At 34.8% G+C, this 17617-nt stretch overlaps 1 protein-coding gene and 1 long non-coding RNA gene across 2 annotated transcripts; one reads left to right on the plus strand and one right to left on the minus strand.

The window, feature by feature from the left end:
• Positions 1-89: 89 nt before the first annotated feature.
• On the plus strand, positions 90-17290 carry LOC117220988 (tetratricopeptide repeat protein 39C). Its single transcript, XM_033471514.2, is given in 16 exon segments — positions 90-1888; positions 3636-3773; positions 4782-4983; positions 5461-5668; positions 6070-6270; positions 6907-7075; positions 7215-7413; positions 7917-8168; positions 11629-11835; positions 12838-12941; positions 13014-13134; positions 13813-13920; positions 14328-14443; positions 15389-15556; positions 16084-16176; positions 16971-17290. Coding segments are annotated over 16 exon segments (2565 nt in total). The 5' UTR covers positions 90-1732; the 3' UTR covers positions 17094-17290.
• Positions 4235-5495, minus strand: LOC143259544 (uncharacterized). Its single transcript, XR_013033550.1, has 2 exons — positions 5356-5495; positions 4235-5197 (listed from the first exon to the last, which is right to left on the minus strand). It is a non-coding gene; the product is annotated as an uncharacterized LOC143259544 (long non-coding RNA).
• Positions 17291-17617: the final 327 nt, after the last annotated feature.

The raw sequence follows: 17617 nt of genomic DNA on the forward strand, positions 1-17617 counted from the left end.
CAGTGAAGAGAAACGAACAAATTTCATTGGAAACGTAAATATAAGCAACACAGATTCATCAAAACCCCACTTCCTCGAACTCTATCATTTTTCAACTAAATTTCACAAATGTTAATAGCATTATCACTTATTAATTTTGCTATAATTCCGGCAGAGTTCGCCCGGTTACGAAACGAACTCGCCGGCGAACGTGGGCTGTCGCTGTATATACCCGTAAAATCAATAGTATATATATACGCACATAATCCATGTGTATACACGTACACCTGGAAAGCCGAGGTGGTGGCAGCAGCATTGCGCTACGCCGAAAGGATTCAGTCAATTCGTGGCACCATAGTGAACAGGCTCCGTTTAATCCGCATATTCAAGCTCTCCTATGCACCTAGCATCCTTTTTCCTCTGCACCCTAATTAAAGCCTAACTCGACCCGGTGGTGGCAAGGTGCGGCTTTTCCTGACAGTGTCCGAAACGTTCAGAAAACAGAAACACGTGACTCTGGCGTCGAGGTTCCCCGATTTAAAAAAAAACACCTCGTTGCACCGAAAGTAATTGATTAATTGAACCATAAATAAATGAAATTCGAGTGCGTCGGATCGATGAATTCCGGAGCGTGCTTACGTGCTTCTTCCGGAGCCGAACGTATTGTATGATGACGGCAGTTACCGATTAATTATCGTCCGCGGTTAATTAATATCCGCCGAAAGTGGTTTCGCTGCGGTACAGGTTCCTGCTCGTTTGCGGACCGTTTTCCCGGACGACGACTAATGTCTTCGCCGGCATTATCTGCCTATTGTGCGGCACAAAAGCATCGCCACTTGTACCCCTGTCCACGGTGATGACACTGCCACCGCAGCTCGGCTGACAGTGCTTTGACAAGCGCCGACGAGGACTGTAATAGAAAAACGTCGCTGTTACTCGCTAATTAACCCAGAAACAGACTGATCTCTACGATTATTTTTTAAGAAGGTGCTACGTCGACTTTGTTATTCGTCGCAGAAAAATAATGTACTGACGTTATTACTAGTTTTGTTATGACTTTTCTTGGGAGACGCTCGAACAGTTGTTGCGTTTCATTTATTTAATCCGGGCTTGAGAAAGAAAAATCTGCAAAATCTGTTTATTCATTGTTCACTGCAACATTCAAATATACTGAACAGTTTTATTTTGTTGAACAATTTGTACGATCTTCGTTTGCTCTGTTCCCGAAGAGAATTTCACAAAATCATCGTGTTTTTGTCAAGTTGATTTTGTAATTAACTGGAAAGTGTCTAAATAATTTGTTAAGTCGACGTCGGCTTATACATATTGTTCGTTGCAAAACTAGAATATACTAGACATTTTTACTCCGCTTGATAATTCGTACGATCTTTGTTACGATTTTTAGAATTTTACAAAATTATCACGTTTCGCCGATTTGATTTGCAAGTGACTGTGAACTGTCTGAAAAATCTGTTGAATTTCTTGCCGTTCGACAATTTGTGTGGAACTCGTTTAACACACCGGACGAGAATTTTCTGTAGTTATCGAGTTTTAACGATTCGTTTTGGATCGAATTCGAAAAATGTGTTAAATCGACGTCAGCGTCGACTTCCCCGGAGCGGAAGCACTGACATTGTTGTTGACAGTGTGAGCGAGATGTCTGCCACCTGACGCACCCTCACGTGGCAAACACCGCAGTGCACCCCATACAATAGCTCATTGAAATTGGACAATAAAAAAGATCGGTTTCGCCATGGAGAAGAAACCTGAGGAGGTGCAGGAATGGCGGATCGCCAGAGAAGGGATTTCCCTGTTTCTGAACAACAAAACAGAGGAGGCCAAGGCTCTGTTTAGCAAATACCCTAATAGCTTCCACGTTCGAGCCGGCCGCTGCTTCGTTTCATTCATGGTATGTCGGTGAGATCATGCTTACGTTATTTTTCTCTTGTTTTTTAGATTTCTATTGTCTCTTTGTTTTCTACAAGTTCCTGTAATCGTGTTAATACTTATTATTTGGTATTAATTAATTAACATTTAATTACTTTTAATTATTTTTGTTAATACTCCAACGACACATAACTTAATTCTTGAAAAATCAAGAATTAAGAAATTATTCAACGGTGGCAGCAATTTTAGTTATTCTTTAATAATTATTTATTTAGAAGGGAATCGTTGAACAATTTTTGCAAGGTGGCAGAATGGTTGAAATAGTTGTTGCCAAATTTCTGTTGCTAAAGCACGAAGTTTCTGAATTTGGGTGGCAATACGAAGGTTTCAAGGCCACGAAAACCGCAGTTAGCAGGGTGGAGCATGTAACTTTGACCACTGCGTCAAGAGCGATTGAATAGTGAATCACTTTATGCAAAGTTTTCTATCTCGATTATATTATAAATAAATAAGGGAGTCAACTGGACATCGATCTCGCGTCTTAGTGGATTTCTTATGATATTTAAAAATTCTTCTAATATTTCGTGTTTTATAATAATATTTTACAATTCTTCCAATATTTTCTACTGTTGCAATTGTGTATTACAATTTTTCTAATATTTTTCATTTTATGAGATCATAATTCTACTAATATTTTCTTAGTTTCTAACGTCATTTTACAATTCTAGTATTTTGTATTTTGTAACTAGACTAAAAATGAATAGATCGAACGAATAAAAATAAAATTATTAGAATAATTAGAGAACACTGTTGCATTTTCAACCGACTGAAATTACCATCGTCACGATTACAATTCCGGTACATCGTATAATGGATTCAGACAATTTTTATTTGTCATAAAAACATCGTTTTGTTTCGTGTAATTTTGCAGTTTTGCACTTTTCATAATCGATTTCATAAGAAACGCGGAGAAAACCGCGAATACTCAATGTACTCAAATTGAATTTGTATTGCTGTGCCACGTCTGACGCACTCACGTATGCACGTGTGCTTGTATGCAAATGTGCGGCATGTATTTTTGATCAAGACGGGAGACATTGCTTTACATGGCTTTGTTCGAGTAAAATGTTAAATGTAGGAAGGCCTGGATCGCGTGCCACCGTAGGCGGCTCAACATATTGACTAAGGGGCTATTTAAATGTCTGTCCTGATTTAGAAAATATAGGCCATTTCAGTATTGCCGACGTCAGATAAGAAAACATGTTCGTCACGGTTCTTATAAATAACCGCAATCGGTCTCGAATCGTAAATTTATTTAAATCTTTCATTTTGCACTTTCTCAATTCTTCCCAGAATTATTCATCGATATATTCCCGACTGTTTATATCGCTGCTCACACCGGTTTATTATATTTATTAATGTTTGTACTTACACAAATTCATATTTTTTAATTTATAGGTACAGCACTGTCTTATTGTTAATTAATTCCATCAAAGATTTAGGGAAGTTTTATTTTTGTTAATTGTTAATTCCGTTGAAGGTCGAAATAGCGACACCGTTGAATAAAAAAGATGTAAAACCAGCATCAACGTATATCAAATAACTAACAGCTGTATGAATGTTTGTAAACTGCCTTTTTCACTGAATTGTTGATAAGCTTACAAAGCTACTTTGTACATAGATTCATTGAAATACCTAATAAGGCTGCAGTCGCAGTCGAAAAGAAATGTCTCACGGCGATTCGGTGACGTAAAGTCGATAATTTTTAGAATGCATTAATGACATTCGAGGATGGTTATCTCGACGCGGCCATACAACTGCTGAAAAGCATGGAAAGGGAGTGCGCGATGGACATAGGATGGCTCAAGTCTGTGAAGAGTCAAGTCTTCAGAACGGAAGAAACAGGAGTAATTATATTTGTTTAATATAGCTCGTGATACAGGCTGATTTATTCATGGGCCTCCTGATTTTTCGATATTTTCTCATTTAAAGGCTGAACAAAAAATATTGCAAAATATTTCACGAATAACTTCGACGATATTTATCGGAAAATGTCTACAGTAATCGAATTTATACAACAGTCTATGTAAACGCAAAAAGCAGATATTAAACGTTAATTGATGAATTGATTTGTTTAATACGAAATTATTGCAAGGTGAGACAATAGCCGATTTATCGAAAAAATAGTTTTGTATAAACTGTTTTGTATAAAACACCTTGCGATTTCTATGAAACGATCATCCGCGTATTTATAAGAAGAGTTCCTGTAACATAAAATTCATCAATGAACTATTTTTATAAATAAACTGTCATAGTCGAGAATAGCGTACCGTGTCGGGAAAAAATGTTGCAAAGGCGCCACACACTCTTCATTTTCTTCGAGTTTATTGAGAACAAAAGACCGCTACATTAGGAAGGCAATTCGGAGGCCACGTGACACGATTCGAAGGCAATTCTTCCAGGAATCGCGTGGCGAGCCGCATCAAATAATAAAATATAACAAAATATATAATTAATATAATAAATATATCAAAAATAACCTTAACCGACTTCGTCGACCTTTAGCATCGACGTAGCGATAAATCGCATAGACGTAGGACTAGCACAGGGAAATTCACAGTAACCCGAAATTCGGCATTTCCGGGAGAAATTACTGTATCGCGTTTTCAATTTTCAGAATTCACCTGTCAAAAACTATAGCAAATATACTGTCGCCTAAGACGACTCTGTAGAACAATTATCCTCAAGAAATCTGATTCCTCGATTCTGAAAATATCAAAAAATCGGGAACGCTCCGAAGAATAGCGGAGCTCGACTAAGAACTAATTATTAACTAATTATTAATAATTGTAAAAATACGAAATTTGCGCGAAGCAAACGGCAACAAATAATCATGGTGATAACGATTATTGCAGACTGATTACGTGAACAGGCTGGAGCGACAGATTGTCCTGGCGGACTCCAAGTTCTGCAGAGCGATATTAACATTGTTGCAGCAAGAATTGACCGGTTACGTCCGCGGTGGCTGGACGTTACGTAAAGCTTGGAAGGTCTATCAGTATGCACATTCGCAGATCTGGCAGCTATATCAACATACGTTTGGCAGAAAGCCCTCTGGTATGCGCTCTCACATTGTTCCACGTTGGAGCACCCTCGATTCCTTTGACAGTGCGCTCTTTAGATCGCAGTTTTCTGAGGGGAGAACCATCTGCGGAAATCAATTACTCTCTTTGCTTGCACGTTCAGTTGGAAAAGCTGACACTTCTCAAGGTCGCAGCCTGGTTGGGGGGAATATTAGTCTGAACAGTTCATTCGCAGTGGTTCCTTTGCGCTGTTAAATAATATTTAAATGAGTAATGAAATAGTATTTCTTCTTGAAGCAACTGTTCAGTTATCTTTTTAGAAGAAAATAAATATTTGTTGCGCTTGATAAAACATATTTATCTTGTACAGAAATGAATAGGGGATGAGAATGAGAAAGTTACTTACCTTGTTAGCATCGATCTTGTTGGAAAAATGCAGAAGTTGCAAGCTTTGAAATGGCGGAGAAGCGTCTTTCACGATGCCTTTTGATAAAATGCAATTTTTCAGCAGGCGTTCACACAAGATGCAGCACACCTTCGTCCATCGACTCCACGTACTCGTTGCACAGCCCTCGGAGTCAAGGATCGTCGGAATTGTCCATATCTTCCTGCAACGATTCCGCGAACAATCTAACACCGGTGTCGTCGCCGTCGAGCCTGCGAAGTTCTCTGTCGATGCTTTTCTCGCTCACTGGCATCAACTATGAACAGCAGACACCGTAATTATCTTGGATAGCTTCTCTTTAATTGGAGCATCGATCAGCAAAATTTGATTAATTCACTGTTTCATAATTTGTCTACGGAATTGGTATTATTGGTATTATTTCGTATTATTTATATATATATATATATATATATATATATATATATATATTAGTATATTAGATTATATTTATAGATTTTTATTCTATATTAGTATATAGATTATAATTATATATATTTTATATTTTTATATTATTATATATTATTATATATATTAGTATATTAGTATATTACTTCTATGTCTATTTATATGTTATTTATATATTTTTTTGGAAATTGCTACAACGTTTGCAGCTTCATAATATCAAATATTGTTCGTAATAATGATCGATACCAACGAAGATGATATTGTCATCAGGTTCGTGGCACCGTCTGAGGTGTCCCGATTGATGTCAGCAGTGAACTTCGGTTACGGTATCTACCAATTATGCGTCAGCTTGCTGCCACCGTCTTTGGTGAAGGTGAGCCATCTTCTTGGCTTCGAGGGTGACAGAGAGGCGAGCCTCGCTGCCTTGAAGAACGCTCGTCTCAGCGAGGACATGCGAGCTCCGTTGGCGACGTAAGACCTTCTGTCATTTCTAGCATAAGTATAAGAAATGTCATGGTCGAGTCAGCTTGGGCGACTGTCAATCATCTTCGATTTATCGGACGATGCTAGGCTTACCTTGAAATAATTCATGAATAATAGTACTACATGTGTATTATATTCATTATTATAAATGATTATATTGCATATTTATACAATATATAATATAATTAATAATATATTAAAATATATAATTCATGTATAATATATAATTAATAATAGACTACATTATTATATATATAATATAATTATTATATTGTGAAAGTATAAAACCGTGATTGAAATAATAAATTGTATCATTTTATAATATTCATAAATAGTTGTATCACAATTGTTAGTTGTTAGTTGTATTACAATTGTTGCAATTTATTATTTCAGACTTCCATAATGTAATAATTCTATTCTATTCTATTTATTATATCATATATACTATTATTATTATATTATATACTTATATCATAATACTTATATCAACTTACTACTTACTTATATCAATTTAATCATTAATAATTATATGAATTACAGTGAAAAAATTCGAGAATATAATATTATAGAATAAATTCTGCAATTATTCACTGTATAAATGCTATAAAATTTCGTTAATTACAGTTTGTCCTTGCTCTGGTACCACACGATCGTCCGTCCATTCTTTGGTCTCGATGGGAATAATCTCCGAGCAGGTGTCAGCGCCGCGAAACAATTAATCGCCGAGTGCCATCCAGAATTCAGCGACTCCGCGCTTTTCCTTTTCTTCGCAGGTCGAATCGAAAGGCTCGAGGTAAGGAAAATCGCTCTCGAAGATGCTCTCCTAATCGAGATTCTTCGAACTTGGATTATCTCAAGCAATATTTATCGTTATAATGATTAATGTTTCTCGTTTATTATTATTCATGTTTTCGAACATTTTGTTTATTTAGTCGAACGTTGCCGGTGCTCTCGAGGCCTACAAGAAGGCGGTCGAAGTTTCGAATCAAAGGGAAGTGAAGCTACTTTGTCTGCACGAGATGGCCTGGTGCTACCTCATTCGTTTCAACTATGACAAAGCCTATCCGTCGCTGTCGCAATTATGCTACGAGTCCAGGTGGTCGAAGAGCTTCTATGCTTACTTGGGAGCAGGTATAGCAATGCTTATTGTTAACTTATAGCCGTCGTTATGTCGACAAGCAGTCGGTTGTTTTATAATTGCCGTACAAACGAGTTGCAACTTTGTAGGCCCGCAGGGGTAGTTGCAAGGAAAATTCGAAGAAAAACAATTTTTCGGGGACTGAAAATTCTGAAAAAAATCCTACTCACTTCAGACATGCAGTCGCATATTGATGAATTTTTTCAGATTTTTTAGTTGCAAATTCTAGGCATGAAAAATAAAAAACTCGGTGATTTCAAAATCTACATCTTTCTCATTAATCAAACAATGTCATAAATATTATACACACTTGGCACGCATTTAATTCCTAAATATTGTGCAATGCTCTCTCTCTCTGAATGTAGAAATGTCTGAAATTGTAATATATTTTTGTTGCTCGTGTAATATAAGTTGTTAAATAATTAAGGGAACGCGAGCACAGTAAATTGAAGACTACGGTCGATTATTTGTATAACAAATTCACTTGTAATTGCAGTTTGCTGTGGTGCGATTGGCAATTTGGACAACTTGGCGATGAACTATCAGAAAATTCGTTACTTCGCCAAGCAGAGAAACCGTGAAACGCAGTTAGGGTTGTTCATCCAGCGCCGCTCGTCTAAACTCGAGGACCAAGAAACTGGGCAACCCTACACGGTGCTGTATTACAGATTACTTGTCTACGAACTGCTATACTTGTGGAACGCTATGCCGTCCTGTACTTCGGATTCGCTGCGTAGAGTACTTCTGGGTAATCAAAACTTTTAATTCCTTTTGATAATTACTTAGAAATTATTCCTAGAAAATTTGTTTAATAATCACGAGAAAGAACAATGTTCCTTGAAGAATCTGTTTCTACGAGTCTAGATTCAATTATCGCATACAAACTGTTCACCTTAATCATTGTTATAGAATGACAGAAAATATACTAATTATGATGACACTGCAAATATTTTTTTCCTTGATGCAGAGCTGGATCAAACCCAGAGAATAATTCATAGCTAATTAGAATGATCGAAAATACTGAATGAACTTTCCTTTTCCATGTTATTCAGACCTTTAAATACTGATACGAATAAAGCTACCCACCCTTAGACAGAATAAAATTAGCGAAGGTGTCCGACAATGTTACAAAACAGAGCTCTGTTTGTTCTAAAATAAAAATTGTAAAGTCGAACAAGTCTTGTCAAAATGTAAAACTGTGAATGTCTTATATAATTGTGAAATTGTTACAGTCTTGTTAAAAAATGTGACATTTTAAAGGGTTTGTAATATTGTAAAACTGTAAAGGTCTTGTAAAAATGTCAAGATTGTAAAGTGGTAAGAGTCTTGTTAAAAAAATGTGAAACTTTAAAGGGCTTGAAATATTGTAAAAATGTAATGTGGTCTTGTAAAAATGTGAAGTTGCAAGAGTCTTGTTAAGATGTAAAGTTGTGAGAATCTTGTAAAAATGTAAAGTTGCAAGATGCAAAAATTATGATTTATTAGATGCAAATTTATTAGATGCAGAAAAGTGCTTTTGCAATCATGCAAAAATACTAATCTGGAAACAATGATTTCCTTTCAGAATGTCAGGGTAACCGAACCGAGGAGCCAATGGTTGGGCTCGCCGACTTGATCGAGGGTGCAGCCCATTCTTATCTCGGTGACAAAGAAGCGTCGATCGAAAGCTACCGCAATTGCCTGAGACGACGCAGTCCGTCCAATGATATGTATGACCAACATATTAGCGCCTTTGCGCTGTACGAGCTTGGCAGCGCTCTTTGCATCACTAATGTAAGCAATCAAAAGTTGTGTCAATTTGCAATTGAACCTGCTGCGGAAAAAGATATCGTTTGAGACTTCATTTTTAACTATTCTTATTAACAATATCAAATAATCAGTGACGCTCAATAATGGACAATGTAAAAGTGACAATAATCAGGTTCTAAGAAAATTTGGTAAAATTTATTTTTTCAATGAAATACTAAACTAGTCACATAGATTTGTATATGCTGATTGTTTAGTGTGTGTTAGTTCATTGAACAACTATTTTAACGCCGACTAACAACTGTTATTTTCTGCATTGTTTTAGAACGTCGAGGAGGGAAGAACGATGTTGTTGAAAGCCCTCAACGAGTACACAGACTATGATTTTGAAAGTCGACTCAGCGTACGAATACGTAGCACCCTAAGAAGATTCAGTGACGACGAATGAATGTTCAAAGACCACGTCACTTCCTGTACATAGTGCGACTAATAACCTCACGCTAATGAACGTTATTTTATTAACGAACGCTAATAGGGTGGTCCTTTGTCGTAATTGCTGATCGTTGCTTTTTTCTATGAGTGGTTTAAAATGACAAAAAGCTAATATTATTCTCTACAGTAAAAATGAAAAAGTTTAGTCTTTTGGACACAAAGAATTTAGTACAATTTGAAGAATGAGCACAAATAAATGGTAGGCCTGACAGAAACCGGATGATTTCCTTTTCAATAATGTTGAACTACGCTGCTGCAGGCAATCTATTAGTTTGCAAATGAAATTGCTGTTTTAAACAATTCAGTCAGAAATTATACTGAAAGAAAATTCACCGTGAACCATTCTTCATGAAAAGTTAATGAAAATTCTAAATGTAAGTGTATGATATCTTCGGTTTGCAGCACAAATTAGGAAAGGATCTCGATAACAATGTACATAGATACTTCAAATATTGTTTGTAACATTGCACAAGGTTTCTGCCTCTAGAAAAGCAAAATTTGTTTAATTCGATCTTCTTTGTTTAAAGTAATAAAATATATTCTCTTTATGCCACTTGTTACGATAAACTAAATGGACAATCCAGAATTGGTTTATCAAGGTAGTTTAAATGTTTAAATAACATTTTTCTGGTCGTGAGTTGAAGGATCACCCTGTAAACGATAAAAACAGAATATGCATAGATCAATACGCTTTCGACAGCTTTACAGCAGCCGTGGCTAGATCCATCAAATCTTTATGTATCAATTTTTTTTTATATTTTTGATGCTATATACTTCTGTGAGATCAGTGATGATCTTTCCATCGCATCTAATATAAATAGCTAGTAATTATAATGTTAATTAGAACGGCACGTTTCTAACTTGGTTAAAAACATTTATCATTGATTTCTGCAAAATTATAACTATCTTGAAAAGATATAATTTTTTGAATTCATAGAAATGGTTCATTAAATGTTTTACAGAGTTTATGAGCCCTAATGATTTGTTACATATGTAAATATTATTAAGGAACATATTAAGCAGCATTATTTTCTGTATATAAATTTTTTAATTATTCTATATTATGTCAACGAATAGTTCCATGATGCCGAAAGAAAGATCATTTTAATTAATTGTTAATTCTACAGGGAGATTCGGTAGAAGCGGGACACTTCGATATAATGCACAAAATATATTTTGTTCACCCGTTAATTAACTCAAGGACAGTCGTTTGTTAGTTGGAGAAACGTGTCTAGTGACAATTTCTTCACGCGTCCTTGAGGTGATATCGAGCTTGAAAAAAAAACTGGAAGTTCCAGAAGAAGGTCAGTGACCTGAAGCAACTGGCTTTCGTTTCTAGTGGACCACCCTGTATAGTTAGTTGATCACTGTGCGTCTGTAATTGCTCATGTATCTAGACAGAAAATATACTTCAATACGTTAATAATAACCGAACCTGGTATTTATTTACGGGACAAGAGAATTAAATAATTTAAACATTTCTTAAAATTTATCTTTGTACCTCGTGGCTGAAGAATTAATTTTTTATACAGAACTAAATCAATAATCTTTGACAGAGTTATCGCTAAAATGCTTTTGTAAAATATTATTTCTTTATCTATGATTTTTTTTTAAAGAAAAAGCTTCCGTGCCAATTAAATGAGTAAAAATATTTATTACTATATATTTTCTGGTCTTTTAAATAAGATAGCCGAGGTCATAATAGCTGTCCATCTTCAGCATAAGGCGACATAGGTTCAACGGACTGCTATTATGCCAATCAGTAATCTTATCCCCAAAATAGGCAGAAATGATTAATTTTCTCAGCTCTGAACGATCGCAATAACATCTGCAAAGTGAGTCACAGATGACCAAGACATCGCTCGATTAGATTTAACGAAGTTTGATGAAAAATCGAGATCCATCGAGCCGGAAGTTAGCCGCTCGTTTATCGGACAACCTAACAAAACTCGATTCGACAAGGCTGAGAGGAAGAACGTTGAGTGTCTGATCTACGGTCCTACAAAAGATCGAATAATCTGATTATGAGGACGATCCGATGAGCGGTCGAAGCACGCTTTGTTGCGCCAATAATGGAGGAACCTGTCCAGCTGTTTTATTCAATTCCTCTCGCACGACCGCTTGGTACTACAAATTCATCAAACCTGTTGTATTCTGCGTGATTACATCGTTATTAGGTACGTCCCACTCGTGATTAACAATTAAGCATTGTTCTAATTACTCGACCCAGCTGAACTCAACGTTCTATTCTAATTGTCCAATTCGTACAACCATCTAGATCACTTTCAAATATAAATACTCTTCATCTAACCTGATGATCTTTGCTAGTTTCATTAACAACGTATTGGACACTGTAATTAAAAGGCTTTTGTCTCGTTGTGAGTGTTTTCCAAGATTTATTTTACTTTGCAAATCGAAATATTTGTTAACCGAAATCATTTATCGAAATACTGTTGTATAACATAACATAACTTTCAAAGATTTATTTTATTTGTTTCCATATATTTATCGTTCAATCGGAGCTCGTCATCGAACAGAAAATCAAGACGAGTATACTCGTCGTCGAACAGAAAATCAAGACGAGTATACTCGACGTCGAACAGAAACTCAAAACGAGTATACTCGTAGAACAGAAACTCAAGACGAGTATACTCGTAGAACAGAAACTCAAGACGAGTATACTCGTCGTCGGACAGAAACTCAAGACGAGTGTACTCGTCATCAAACAGAAACTCAAGACGAGTATACTCGTCGTCGAACAGAAACTCAAGACGAGTATACTCGTCATTAGACAGAAACTCAAGACGAGTATACTCGTCATTAGACAGAAACTCAAGACGAGTATACTCGTCATTAGACAGAAACTCAAGACGAGTATACTCGTCATCAGACGGAAACTCAAGACGAGTGTACTCGTCATCAGACAGAAACTCAAGACGAGTGTACTCGTCATCAGACAGAAACTCAAGACGAGTATACTCGTCATTAAACAGAAACTCAAGACGAGTATACTCGTCATCAGACAGAAACTCAAGACGAGTATACTCGTCGTTGAGCCAACAATTAGCATTTGTTTCCATCCATCATTTGCGTCCATAGAGTTCAAAAAACAATTAATATCCTTATCTAACTAATTCAATTAGTCCTGAATGAGATGCTTGCCTTGCAAAAATTTTCAGCAATGTCCGTGTCCCACGTCTGTGACAAATATTCCGCCAGCAGTACCTTCAAAGTAATCAGATCGGATTTAGTGACCCTGAGAACTCATTTGAATACATTATCGGTAATTAGTTGGTCGCTGATCGAACACGTTTTCAAACATTGCAAATTGTATCTTCAAGCGATCTTTGCCCAGATGGAAGTGCAGAACGTGATGGAGACGCGCGACGACTTGAGAAATAAATTGAACGAAGTCGGACACGTGATCCCGAAAATGGCCGAGGCCATTAAGTATCTGAGGAACGAGGTGTCCGAAGGTATGGTGCCATAATTCGTTGGAATCATTGGCAAATGATATTATAATGCGACGAATGATGATATTGGACTGTAATTAAATGAATAGTATCTTTAGATAACTCTTCTGTTTATTGTCTGCTCTAAATCTTCTAAGGTTTGAGTTTGCAACTGTAGTGTAAACATAATAATAACAAATTCTGGAATTTGCGCTTCTGTTGATTATTTAATTATTACAAATTCAATTACTATTAATTTAATATATTTTTCTCTCCAATTCAATTACTAGAAATTTAATATATTTCCAATTCAATTACTATTAATTTAATATATTTCCAATTCAATTACTATTAATTTAATATATTTCCAATTCAATTACTACAAATTTAATATATTTCCAATTCGATTACTACAAAAATTTAATATATTTCCAATTCAATTATTGAAAATTTAATGTATTTGCAGTTGAATTATTGAAAATTTAATATATTCCCAATTGAATCGTTGAAAATTTAATTTACTGCAAATTTGATATCGTAAGTTTACTGTATTGCAAATTTTATTGTTACAATTTTACCTATTTATTTTATTTATTACTGCAAATTTAGCATGTTACAAATTCACACCTTGCAAATTGAACCACTGCGAATTTTATTATTATAAATTTATTTATTACAAATTGAATTATTGCTAAAAACCAGGAATGAAGGCAATGTCCCCCAATATGGTAAAAGACTTGGTGAGAACCGAATTGCAGACGTACGACGCTGACAAAACCGGAAGAACGGACTACGCTCTCCAAAGTTCAGGTTTCCTATGCCTAAGTATTTTTTTACACTTTAATATCAATTTCGATTAGGATCTTCCACAGAGTATTATATCCAAAAAGAGATTCGGCAATTTTCAAAGCGGCAAATGATTGAGACATTATGATCGAAGCATGGTATCTTCGATTCAATATTGTTTATTACTTCTATCGTTTATGTATATTGTCATTTATGTCACTTTAGCTTCGTTATACTTCGTTATTTCGCACTCTTACCATTTTATAGTGAATTGGTCACTAATCTGCAGATTTTATGGATATACAATAAAATTAAATTCGACACAATGTGGCTATTGTTATCGCTATTGTTGTTTGTAAAAATGTCGAGAAAATTTCAGAATGTTAGCCCAGTACATTATTAACTAAATGAATTTGTTTTGTAATATGCAGGAGGCGCCATTCTCTCGATAAGAAACACGGAAACGTACTCGGCTGGTGCTCCAGTGTTGAAACTCTTCGGGATCCCGCTTTGTCAACAACAGAACACACCTCAGGCTATCATTCAGGTTGTGAGAAATCAGTTTTGCTTTCGACGATCGAACACATCACCGTTAACACAGCGATCACAGAAATTTAGACAAAATAAATGATTGAAAATTTAATATATTCCCAATTGAATCGTTAAAAATTTAATTTACTGCAAATTTGATATCGTAAGTTTACTGTATTGCAAATTTTATTGTTACAATTTTACCTATTTATTTTATTTATTACTGCAAATTTAGCATGTTACAAATTCATACCTTGCAAATTGAACCACTGCGAATTTTATTATTATAAATTTATTTATTGCAAATTGAATTATTGCTAACTTGTGACTCGTCGCTTCAACACATTTGAGACAATTAAAAACCGAACCGTCTCTGAAAACATGAACAATTTTTTCTGACAATTCCATCTACCATAGATTTGAAGATCGAAGCTTCCCCTTTACAATGACGTCTCAAAACTCGAACTACGATTTCTTTTTATCATTCTATTCAAGTCTTAACGAGAACTACACCGTCAACTTTCAATAATACATCACTCAACCTTGTACCACGTACCTGTTCATAAAGCGACGAAAACAAATCGTAGATTAAATTTGTTCATGTCATTTTAAAGTGGAAGTTGCGATCTTCAAAACCATGGTAGATCGACTCACGAACAAAATTTTCTGAAGTTCGTGGAGACGGTACAATATGTAGTATTCTCGAGAAAAATATGTCCTCGCTGTTCTTGCTGCGAAAGGGTGCAGAAACGTTCACTCCTGTCTCGCAAAGATATTTTAGATGGAAATGAACAATGGTATGAGAAAGTGGGTGCTTCAAGCTTTAAAATGAGTCCAGATTTATTGTCGCACGATGCTTTTTTAAGCGATTGCGACAGTTTGAATGTGAACGATTTTGGGAATAAGAAACTCATTGTTGGTAAAGCGATGAATTACCTGTGTGTAATTAATTGTTTGAAAGACTGGCGTTCTTCCGGGCGAGTGTTGGGCGTTTAAGGGCAGCACTGGCAGCGCTGTGATACAGTTGCTCGGCTCTGTCATTGTTTCCGGAGTCAGTCTGGAGCATATTCCGGAATCCATATCGCCCACGGGAGAAACGAGCACCGCGCCGAAGAACTTTTCCCTTTGGGTAAATCTGTTATAAATGTTATAAATCATCTATTTTACGTTGAATTATTTGTTATGAATCACCTATTTTATATTATTTGTTATAAATCACCTACTTTATATAGTATTATTTGTTATAAATCACCTATATTATATTATTTGTTATAAATCACCTATTTTATATTATTTGTTATAAATCACCTATTTTATATTATTTGTTATAAATCACCTATTTTATATTATTTGTTATAAATCACCTATTTTATATTATTTGTTATAAATCATCTATTTTATATTATTTGTTATAAATCACCCAGTATTATTTGTTATAAATCATCTATTTTATATTATTTGTTATAAATCATCCAGTATTATTTGCTATAAATTACCTATTTTGTATTGTATTATTTGTTATAAATCATCTATTTTTTGTATTGTATTGTTTATTAAAAATCATCTATTATATATTGTATTATTTATTATGAATCATCTATTTTATATTGTATTGCAGTGTGCTAATAATCGAATCGCGTGCTGTTCCATTTTTAGGGGCTGGATTGTGTGGACGACACACATCCTTTCTTCTTCGGTGAATTTATGTACGACAATAGTGGCCCACCTATACAATATTTTGAGACCCAGGTAAATTTTCAAATTCGCCGTTCTCGAACTCAAAAATCCCTCCAAAAATCGCGATCTGCGCCTAACGTGCATTAAAAAATTCCAAATCGAGATGTCTGAATTCTTGAATTCGCTGTATGAGTTTAAAATTAAATAACTAAATAACTACATAATAAATAACTGCACAATAAATAACTACATAATAAATAACTGCACAATAAATAACTACATAATAAATAACCACATAAAAAATAACTACATAATACATAACTGTGTAAAATCTAACTACATAATAAATAATCGCGTAATAAATAACCGCATAATAAATAACTGCAGAATAAATAACTACAAAATTTCTAAATTTTCAAAATCACTATTTTCGTTTAAATTAGAATCTTACGTTTTAACGTAAGATTCTAACTACATAATAAATAACCACATAATAAATAACCGCATAATAAATAACCGCATAATAAATAACCACACAATAAATAACTACAAAATTTCTAAATTTTCAAAATCATTATTTTCGTTTAAATTAGAATCTTACGTTTTAACGTAAGATTCTAACTACACAATAAATAACCACATAATAAATAACCGCATAATAAATAACTGCAGAATAAATAACTACAAAATTTCTAAATTCTCAAAATCACTATTTTCGTTTAAATTAGAATCTTATACGTTTTAATTAGAGAATTCGGAAACCGATTTTTCGTAGGAATTAATAAAACTAGAAAAGAAAACCACAAAAATGTTTAACAAATTATTGGCGATCGTTGTACAACGCGCACTTTCAATTTGGTTCGCAGAAGGAGCAGAAAAAGCCGTACGAAATAGTCGAATTAAAGGTTCACACGAACAGTGGCAACAGCGAATACACCTGCATCTACCGGATACGGATACACGGTACCCTAAGTCAGAAGAACAGATAATTCCAGCTGTTCGACGATCAACGAAAACGAAAGCAGAAATCTCAGCACGATCTTTTCGAAGGACCGGTACCATGAGTTCTCCAAAATGGCGTCCACGTAGCATAATGTTTATAATATAATATCGATTTCGATAGGATTTTCGCGCGTATTTTATGTATACTTTATCGTGTAGTTAATAAAGACATGTACACCTGATATTTTGCGCACGAGTTTACGTGGTCACGGTAGATTTACTAGATTTTATTCGATAACATGCATTTGTTTACAGAATTAGGGGTGGCTTGGCAAGAATACAGCAGTGCGATTGATAAAGTTAATAAACTATGAAGAATATAATGCTGTGTTTAAATAGACTTAATAAATTGTAAAGTATATGAATAACAATATCTCTGAATAAATTTAATAAATTGTTATAATAATGCTGTCTTTAATCAATTCGATAGAACATGATAAATACAGCACTATCTTTAAATCAATTTTATGAAAAGTATGCACCATATAACAGTGTGTTTAATAAATTGAAT

Source organism: Megalopta genalis, chromosome 5 (genome assembly GCF_051020955.1).
Source record: "Megalopta genalis isolate 19385.01 chromosome 5, iyMegGena1_principal, whole genome shotgun sequence".
Taxonomy (NCBI): domain Eukaryota; kingdom Metazoa; phylum Arthropoda; class Insecta; order Hymenoptera; family Halictidae; genus Megalopta; species Megalopta genalis.